The sequence below is a fragment of the Lissotriton vulgaris genome, chromosome 2_1, assembly GCF_964263255.1.
Source record: "Lissotriton vulgaris chromosome 2_1, aLisVul1.2, whole genome shotgun sequence".
NCBI lineage: Eukaryota > Metazoa > Chordata > Amphibia > Caudata > Salamandridae > Lissotriton > Lissotriton vulgaris.
Window position 1 is genome coordinate 306747114 of NC_141687.1, and position 10522 is coordinate 306757635.

The 10522-nt window shown below is 47.8% G+C and overlaps 1 protein-coding gene across 1 annotated transcript in view; it reads right to left on the reverse strand.

Moving 5' to 3' along the window:
- Positions 1-1650, reverse strand: part of NXN (nucleoredoxin) — a 457847-nt gene extending 456197 nt beyond the window's left edge. The window contains exon 1 of the mRNA XM_086955000.1: positions 1030-1650. Within this exon, the coding sequence (XP_086811126.1) occupies positions 1030-1350 (321 nt within the window). The 5' untranslated portion in view covers positions 1351-1650. The remainder of the gene's footprint in view (positions 1-1029) is intronic.
- Positions 1651-10522: the final 8872 nt, after the last annotated feature.

Genomic DNA, 10522 nt, shown 5'->3' on the forward strand with positions numbered 1-10522 from the left:
TATGACTATGGTGCATAATCCATCATGTACTGCGTAATCTGCAAATCTTGACAAAAAATAATTGTTGCTAGCTAAAAGAACCAAAAGCAGCACAGTGGAAGGAAGGTCTTATGCAAACGTTGAATGGTTATCTTTCGGTTGCTCATTACTGTATTTCGATGTTCAGCTGGTACTAATTAAGTGAAACATTTGCCAACACACAGTGTTAACATGTGAAAAAATTACAAAATTATTAAAACAATTAATGTTATATTTGTTGCCGCATAATTGGGTCCTTCACTGACGCATGATTCCAGTGGCCCTATGGATGGTTGAAGTAGACATTATCACAAAAATTGATTTTTTTTATTGTATTGCACTAATAGCATTTAATTTTCTTTTAATTAGTGTTAATTATTGGTTTATATTGGCAGATCTGGCCACCCTGACACCCCAGAATGGGAGTATTAAGCAGCCAGCATCACTTTGCCCTCTGTGAAAAGTCGTCTAATCTAGAACATTTCCCTCATCTGAAAGCCTTTGATGGCAGTCCTGGACTGTCAGAAGACAACGGGCTTTCACCCTATCTCTGGCACTGAGTGTTTGGCCTTGTGCCTCTACCATCAGGGCAGGTGTAACGCGGCACTGCCAACCCTGAAACTTGGCTTCTCGTTTCCTTGGATAGTACTACCTCGTGACGTGTTCCCTTTCTCAACACCCAATGCGTGCCCTCTTGATGTTCTCCCTTTACCTCCTGCCTGGACCACTGATATTATCAAAGTCCACTGTGAACGGTCCACTCACTCGGGATCGTTCTGCGTCTACCCCAAAGTAGGAGACACAAAGTAAGCAAGTCCCGGATCAAGTTCTGTGGAGTTTGTGACTCTTTTCTCAATTACTCTGATCCTGAGGGTCTCCTCACCTTGGGATGCCTCTCCTGTGGATGGGCACACCCAAGGCTTGTCTCGGGTCGAGTACCCCTACTGCTCATTAATCCCCACCCCGTGTCTCTGCCCCCGGGACCCCTGGCTCAGCCCTGGATGCTCTCACCTTGCGGTGCCGCTCCTTGTGCGGAAGGCACACCCAGGGCATGTCCCTGATGAATTCTCTCCACTGCTCGTGGTCCTGGTCCGACGAGACGAAGACGATCTCCAGGCACCCGGTGCCGCGGCTGCGGCGGAAGCGCTCGTAGAAGTCAGCCAGGCTGGCGCTGAACTGGCGGCAGGGCCCGCTCAGGCTGCTGCCGAAGAAGAGCCCGAGCAGGGCGCCGGGGGCCGAGGCAAGCGAACGCACGTCCACCTCCGTCGGCGCCTCGCCTCCGGACACCAGGCTCTCTCCGAGGAGGGCCACTGCAGGCACGGCCTCCGACATGGCCTTGAGGGGAGGGACGGAGTTAGGGGCACCGGGTATTCCAGAGGGCGGAGGGGGCACACCAGGCACCGCTCTTCACAGAGCCGAAGGAGGCTCAACAGGCAGCCCTCCTCGCAGAAGCAAGAGTTAACTGTGCCCTCCAATTCACCCCAGACTACTTGGTTGGCCTGGTCCTGCCCTGAGCGCCGCAGCTAGCCTGGGGTTCGCCGCCCTCTATCTCCAGCCCGGCGGCATGGGCTTCAGCTGTGGGAGCCTGGGCTGTACGGAGCTCCAATCTGGCGCACGCGCGCGCCTCCCGCTGTCAACGGCGGCCGCGCGCACTCATGTTGGGTCCGCAGACCGCTGGCGCTATAGCAGCGTCGTCTCCTGGATGGAATGCAGCGGTACATGAGCGTGTGACGTCAGATGCTGGCCCTTTCTCTATTGGCCGACTGCCGATGTCGAGGTCACGATAAAGCTAGAAAGTTGCGGTTGGTATCGCAAGTCGAAGGCGCGCGGCTCAACCGAAAAGAAACCGTCCTCTTGATTTGGACACATATATAAGGCTGGTGGGGAAGAATACACATTTTTGTAGATATTTTTCCTATAAGGAAGACGTCTCTTGGGGCTGTGCAATTTCAAATTGCTTATTGATCAACCACTTTAGTACGGACTCACACTAAGCAGCTTTGGATGAATGAACACATTCCACGACAGGCGGGGAGAATAGAACAGCTGAGGACCGGTGCCATCATTATCAGGTTTGTCGGGTGGGAAACAAGTACTTGGAGCCACATGGTAAGCTTGTACACATTTTAAGCACTGTTTGATCGTAAATCTCTATAGCTGGAGTCGTGGAGACAATTAACCCTACATTGTGTACTACACGTGCTTTCTATTGTTTGATTTGCCGTGTTGTTTGGTTTGTTCCATAGATGTGTAACTCGACAGGTGTTATTTTCCCTTTCTGGTGCCTGCAAATGTATTTTCTCAAGCTAGCCCGTCTCTCAGTAGCAACATTACCTCTTGTACTGAGTTACACTGTCTTTACCATCCAATAATAAGGGAAATTCCGTACCAACATGTTTTTTCTGTTCCTTCCTTCACAATTCAGGATGTCTAAATATCCCTGAGCCAGGCTCGAGATGCCCAGCAAAGAACAGACTCCTATTTGCTCTGAACGCCCAGAAACCTGCAAATGAGCTCTACAGAGAAATTACATCTCGTCAGCCTAGTCCTGGAATATCGATGTACTTCTTTTGAGGATTACACATAGTCTAAGCTCACAAACTGAATTCAAATTGTGGCAAAGCTATCTCAATTAATATAGAGAAAATGATGCATTCAAACAGATGTCCAATCACGGCTTACTATGTGATTAACTGAAGTTCTTTTGTCCCAAGCCTATGCATTCGTGTAATAATCATACAATCTCAGACATTCATTCATTTTTAAGGTAACTTTGATTTATTCCATTTCACGGGCATATTACGGGCTGCACTTTGTAGGGTGGAAGACTGATATATATGCAGGCAAAGGAAGTTACTCCTAGAGTCACAAATGAAATAATATAACTCGGATAACAAGAGACTATCATAGGAATGTTCAGGGGTGTGGGATTTATTAAAATATCTACTTGTCCATGGGGCAGGTTGCTTCATAAATCTACTTGACCTGTAACAAAATCCACTAGTCCCTTTGGTGCCATGTAGTTCGGTGACAAATTATGGCAGCAATCTCATTATATATGAGATCTTATATAGCCTCTTGGATTATGCCAGGGCTCATACCATAGCAGTGTTTGAATACTAGCAATCCCTTTATGTTGCCACGTTTCTGCAGATCTACATACTTGGACTGAAGGTGGTGGTAAGCAATCGTTCCAGGGTTGGAATGCCCTTTTGAGTCTGTGCAAACCTACTAACTTGCATATTTTAAGGGTGTTCAGCAACTCTTCTCTAATATTTCCCCATACTGAGAAAAGTTGGAAATTTACTCCTGATAATGGCGAGCGTAAACCTTCACAGTTGGGGAAACAGTGGTTGGAGGGAAAATGAACTTGCAAACAATCAGGTTTTCGCATGAGCAAATCTGCACATGCATATTTGCTCATGCTAAAATTCAGTTTACAAATATTTTCTTGGAGTACAATTTCTTGCTCTACTACTGTAAATTCTTGTGAATTTACGAAAGCCATATAGCTGCACTTATTTCAAGGACATATAACAAGGGTGCACTTTTGAGACTCTTTAATAATTGGGCCACTAATTTAGGCTGGCGTTAACCATGACCTTTTGTGTTTATTAAAATTGTCTCTCTCTCTCTGTATCGGCTGGCTTCACTGTGAGTGACCGCATTCTGCACCTTTCACAAGGAGCATATCGGCACACAAAGTAGTTTTGTTCAGCGCCAATAACTAATGTGGCAGTGCGTGCTTTTTTTTGACCATAAACAATTTTTGCTATTGACAATGTTTGTTATAATGGTGAGGGCCCGGCAGATCTCACATCAATAAGGTTTTACAAAAACCATGCCAAAACAAGTCACGCATTGCCAAAACTAAAAAGCTGACCACCAATTTCAGACCTACTGGCTTTGGCAATGCTTGTTTATTTTTATGTTTCCCATAATCTTATTGAAACTGGTTACACTGATTTTCCAAAATGAATATTTTTGGTAAATACTAGCATGCATCAACACATTTTACTAAATGATGCTGCAAAGAAATGGTACCTGAAAATGTACAGTAGTTTAGAAAAAAAATGTTTCCCCTACTTTCATTTTTTTAGAAACATTTTATATTGAAAGCAAAGGATCATTAATCTTGCTTCCAAGCTTCTGCAAATATTTGCATCTAATCAGAGAGCATTCTGCCAGCATTATGCATAGCCTCAAATTGCTAAACTTTGAAACCATGTGTGCACACTTCTATACTGGAACCACTGTCAGTATTGCAGTCAGAATTTACATTTACTTACAGCGCTCACCCTAATAATAAAGGCTTTAAATTAATGAACCATGAATACAAGTTTGAACAGCATTAAAAAATACACACACAAATTAACTTAACTGCAGGCATTGCCCTTCCCTGATCCGTAATGTGGCACTGCAAACTGGCAGCCAAAGGGTTTGTGCTGCAGGGGTTGGGCCTACTTGTCCCAAGGACAAACTACCCATTAACACTTGTTGCCCTTGACCCTAAACAATACGACCTGGGCGTTGAGCTATAGGAATTCCACTACCCTGAATGTTGTGCTATAGTCTGAAAGAGGTAAACACCACATCAAATGCCCCAGGCTCTGCCTGCTGACCTGTTTATAGAGCTCAACAAGTCAAACAAACTGCAAAAGGCTTTACATTTGGGTATTATTCAGTGTAGTACTTTCATTCTAAATCTACACTGGCTGGGCCACAATCATACGGATGGATGTCTAATGGAGGAAAGTTGGATGTCTAATCAAGGAAAGTTTTATTTTTAACAACCTAAAAAGACAAATGATAGGTCAACACATCAGGCCTTTTTATTGTTAGGGATGTCAATGTAGTTTGATGCAATAGGATGCATGGCTCTGTTGAGTAAATACCAGCGAAGAGAGCCTGAAGATAAAGCGGACCCTGACTTTGAAATTTCCTTATGACACAAGAATAAAGCTTTAAAATAGACTACTTTACTACTGGCAACCAATGTAGGGAAGTGTTAGAAATAATTCACAAAGGCAGATAAAAATGAAACGTGGATTTATTAGAGACAATTCCTCAAGCTGCCTTGCCTGGCGCTCCTCAGCCCACAGTCTCCAACATTCTAAGGTGCACTCCTGTCACCATACTCATGCAGTACCATGTGGGGATTCTGGGGAGGTTAGAACGTACCAAATGAGAAAATGGAGGACAGGAAAGAAAGGAGAGATTATAACGGGGAAGTTAGTGTGAAATGTTGGCACAAGAAGAAAAGCCTAAAACAAGTCAAGCTTTAACATTCTGGACCAATTGTAGATGCTGTATCAGGTTTGTCATAACCACCAAACAAGTGGAGGGCCTATGTAGACCATCCTTCAGGGTCTAAATGATCCCCTTGATAAGACATGCTAAATGAGTGATATATACTTTAACTAGAGTGGAGCTAAGTGAAGATCCTTGCAGGACACTGTAAGGTAAGAAGAAATGAATGGAGGAAGATGAAAAGCCAGTGACCTGAGTGAAAAAAGCCTGGAACCATGCAAGAGCAGCATTTGAAATGCCAACTTGTGCCAGAAGGTGAATCAACACTTGGTTTGTTTCAAATACAGCACTCAAATCTAAAAGAAAGATGGCTTCTCTACTTCCTTGGTCAAGTATGACAAGGGGGTCTTCAGACACAAGCAAGCATGTTTGGCTCACTTCCAGAGTATGGGCAAAACCTAGATAGCGCCTGATGGAGCAGTTTATTGTTCTATATGAATAAGAACAATTAACATTTTCTAGAATTATGAAGGTGAATGGGAGCAGAGAGATGAGACAGAAGTTATTCAGTACTTGAGGGTCCGCTTTATGTCTTACGTAGCTCATTATTTGAGACCCAAAAATTGGTAAAGGCACACAACCCAATCTCTACATATCTCATATGTTAAAAACAAGATGTGATTTACCTTGGACTTACAATGTGCATCCTGGACCAGATTTACTAAGATTTTCCTTTACGGTGGCGCTAGAGAGTCCGGCCCCAAGATGGCCACCCCTCTGTGAGACTCTGCGGGCTTCATCAACGATCCACCGTTTATCTGCTTCATTGGATGGCATCGGTGACTGTTGGCTGATGGGGAGGCCTCTGGAAGATGTAGATATAGCTCCCGCGAACCGTGCCGGCTGTTGAGGCCTGGTGCCTCGGACGGAGCTGCTGCTCCGGGCGGAAGAGAACTGGAAAGCATTGCATAAGAAAGGTAGTGGAGCAGCGGCATAGAAGCTGTTGGCGGGGAAGAGGTGTGTCGCCCAGCGGAGAGGGAAGCTCGGTGAGTGGCCATGGAAGGCTACGGAGCTGAAGTGAAGGAGAACTTGCAGCGTTGTGATTGGTCAGTGGGCCTTCCTGTTCCAAGACAAGGAGAGCAGGAGCAGCAACCCAGGACCGGAAGCAAGGTACGTTTAAAAACAATTATAATGCGCACTCAACAAACCCCCAGCACAAATTCCTCCCCTACATTCCCCCGGCCACCCGTATGTATGTATGTATAGGCATTTATATAGCGCACTACTTACCCGGAGGGTCCCAAGGCGCTTCGACCGCTGCGAAACCCTTCCTGGCTTCCCTGAGAGATGGTCCCTTAATGGGTATCTCCAGGGTGAGACCAGGCATCCCCGGCGGTCTGGTGGGGCCGTTAGTGAAGATGAGGCAAGCTAATGCCCAGAGTTGCCGAGTGTGATCGCTGATCAGAGTGGGCACCGAGGCGAGAGAATTATCGAGTCCGCTGACCCTGGTCCAGAAACCTGCCGCGCCGGGATTCGAACCCTGGTCCCGGGCCGTCCTCTGCTCTCGGGTCTGCCGCCTCTAACCAGTGAGCCATGCCGACAGCCACTGATATCGTGGGGTGTCAACTGGGAGTGCTGACCCCTGAGGTGAGAAGAACAGGGTCACTGGGGTGCAGTACAGTGTCGTAGACCTACCACGATTCATTTTGTTGGGCCCTGATTGGAGCTCTTCGGAAGTAGCGGGGGTCACACAGTGCTGTGCCTTGCTCCATGTGTGAGAGCGCTGAGGACTGCAGTAGGCGAGTATTGTAAGCTAGCCTGGCTGATGATGGCTGATTAGCCAGAAAGCCGTCCCAGGATGCTTGTTTCCGGTCCAGGGAAGACCTGGCTTGGCAGTTCGGGCTGGACTGTTGCCATGAGGCACAGGGTCAGACTGATTTGCATATGGCCATGTCTGAACTGGGGTGGCGGTGTGAGCTAAAGAATGATGATGGATTAAACCAAGATCAGTTGACTGTGGGTGAGTGCTTGCAATGTTCAACACTCTGTCCATCATCCCCTTTGGTTTTGCTTTGTTCGCCCTAAGTTGGCAGGGTATGCCCAGACGTGGGTCCCTTGCTCACTTTGCTACTGGATTCAAGCTAGCCTGGCTGATGATGGGTGATTAGCCAGAAACCTGTCCCAGGATGCTTATTTCCGGTCCAGGGAAGACATGGCTTGGCAGTTCGGGCTGGACTGTTGCCATGAGGCACAGGGTCAGTCTGATTTGCATATGGCCATGTCTGAACTTGGGTGGCGGAGTGAGCTAAAGAATGATGATGGATTAAACCCAGATCAGTTGACTAGGGGTGAGTGCTTGCAATGTTTAACACTCCGTCCATCATCTCCTTTGGTTTAACTCACTGCTGCACCCTGCAAAACTGTGCATCTTCTATGCTGGCAAGACTTCCTATTTCACCGTCCCCAAGGCTGCGGCTAAATTTCTCAGGGGCCTCAGGTCGGCCAGCTTGGACCCTTGAGGGGCCCAAGACACTGAGGAAGCCAGCTGCAGCAGTGAAAATGATTGATTAACTGGTCAACTTAGTTAAATGGGTTACTGTTTGATTCTCTCTCTGCCCGGGCAGGGGGACGTGGTCGAGGTGCTCCCCTTCTGGTTGATGATTGTATGTGTGGTTGTGCTGTCCTTCCCCCGTTCTTCGGCTGGTGTCTGCTGGCTATTTTTCTGTTCCAGATACACTGCCCTTCTGGTGCTGGGCTTTGCTGGGTGACTATTGTTTCCCTCCTCAGGGATGAGTCCCTCAAAATTCTACTGAGTTAGCACTATGAGGCTGTAGATGGGTGGAGGGATCTTCATCCTTGCCGCCTGGGGGGCTGGAATGGATGCGAGGTGGGTGTGGGGGGAAGGTTTGAATTGTTATGTCTGCTTAAATTTATTTCTCTCTCTGTGCTATCTCTTCCCTCGTTTCTGGTGGGTCTTTATTGCACTGGGGTAGTGGGGGCACCTCTTGTGGTGCACTATCATTCAGAGTCATTGGTTAGGAAGATTAAGATTCTATCCTGATTTCGATTAAGGTGGTTACATGGAACAGACGTGATATGAATGATAAACAAAAAGCGAGATTGGTGATGTACCTGGGTCGGCATGCTAGTGATATCTGTCTACTGCAGGAGCTGCATTGATTTTGAAAGCGCTGACACAAGAGTGCGGGCGGGATCGATAAGGGAGAAGCATATAGCCTGGTACTCTAACTATGCTCGAGAGGTTGGCATTATCATCAAGAAGGGGCTGCCTTGATGCACGTGCACAGTCTTATGCGATAAGCAGGGTAGATACGTGATACTGGCTGGCACACTTGGTGGGTACCCAATCAGGCTTGTGTCCCTGTATGGTCCTAATGTGGATGATACCGATTTTTGGGCTGAGATTTGGAGGCTGGTGGAGTACCTGGGACCAAGTGCCTTTTTGTGGGGAGGCAATTTTAATGTGATTTTGGACTACCACTGTGACAAACCGGGAGACTCCTGATGACCACAGCCCAAGGCAGCAGCCTCCAATGGAAGGGAAAAACGCAGTCCCAATGGAAACATTCCAAGAGTGTATGCGACATACAGCCAGCTGGCTCCCGAAGAACTCCCTACAGTTCAACGGGGAGAAAACAGAGGTGCTGTACTGCGCCCCAGCAGGGCTAACTCAGCACCTACAGAGGGAGTTCAGGCTTACTCCGGAGGAAGAGCCAGTGCCCCGTCTGATACATTAAGAAATTTAGGGGTCCTGCTCGACAAAAACGTACAAATGGAGTCACAGGCCAATAGGATAGCCGGCCTGTGCTTCGGTCTCTTGCGGATGCTGCGCCGACTCCTCCCAATTCTTCCAGATGATAAGCGGTCGTTGGTGGTGAGAAGCATTGTGCTGAGCAGGCTGGACTATTGTAACTCTCTGTATCTGGGGGCCCCTCAGTTTGTCATCGACAGGCTGCAGAGAGTACAGTCGGCAGCAGCCAAGTTGGCTCTAAAGAGGAACCGCAGTGCCTCATCGTCCTGAGATTTACGGGGCCTGCACTGGTTGCAGGTCAAAGAGAGGGTAATATTTAAGTCTTTATGCATGGTATTCAAAGCGACACATGACCTGGGCCCAGTCCCACTGCAGGGTTGCTTCTCCTGGTACCGGCCACAGAGACAGCTCCGTTCGGCTGGTCTGCTGGAAGTCCCAAGATTCAAGCGGACCAGGCTGGGGGGCAGGGGGGGGGGGGGGGGGGGATTGCGGCACGCCTGTGGAATGAGCTTCCATCGAGTATCAGACGGAGTGAGTCCCTCATGAGTTTCAGAGGTAGCCTGAAAACCTGGCTCTTCCCGACCTGCTAGGGTTTCCCCGTGCTCACGTCTTTCCATCTGAGGATGATGGTGTAAAATCTAAAGCGCCAGGATACCCGTAGTGTGACAGCATGCGCTATATAAGTACCACTGATAGAGCTTAGCATGCTGGAGTGCCCTGGTAGAGCATTCATCTCAAGACTGCCCCCTGGAGCTTTACAAGATCAGGTATTCCTTGAGGCCATTTGTGCAGCAATAGCGGAATATTTTGAGCATAACGTTGGCACGGTTGACTCCTTCTCAGTCATATGGGAGGTGTTCCAATCAGTAATTAGGGCTGAATGCATTGCCAAACAAGCGGAAGTCCTGAAGGCGCTTAAAGGGGAGCTGAGGAGATTAGAAGAGGAGATCAGAGGGCTTGAACATAAGTACCTTGCTACCTACACTGCAGAGGTGTTGAGTCGTATATGTGATAGATGACTATGGGGAGGCTGCAATGCGAGAGGTGCACTATCTTGGCAAGGAGGTCTGCGGTAGAAGATATGGTGATGGGGAGAGGGCCTGTAAGTCCCTGGCGGGCTTGCTTAGAAAGCCATGGGCTAATGATTATGTTGCCAAACTCCGTACTGAGGAAAATGAGCAGGCTGTGGCCAGGTTGGCGGTTCAGGACGTAATGCTCTCCTTTTACTCAACGCTTTATGGGACGTCACAGGTGAGTGTCCCCCGGATCGTGATACCTTTTTTGACTCACTTCAGCTACTCTGGGTAGAGGATGGGCATCACCATTTTTTAGATGAACTTTTTACGGAGGAAGAGGTCATACAGGTCATCAATGCTCTCCTGGGAGACAAGACCCCAGGTCTGGATGACCTATCTGCTGCATTTTATAAGGAGTTTGCTGCTCTTTTGGCCCCCAAACTTATCAATATGTATAGCGAATCAC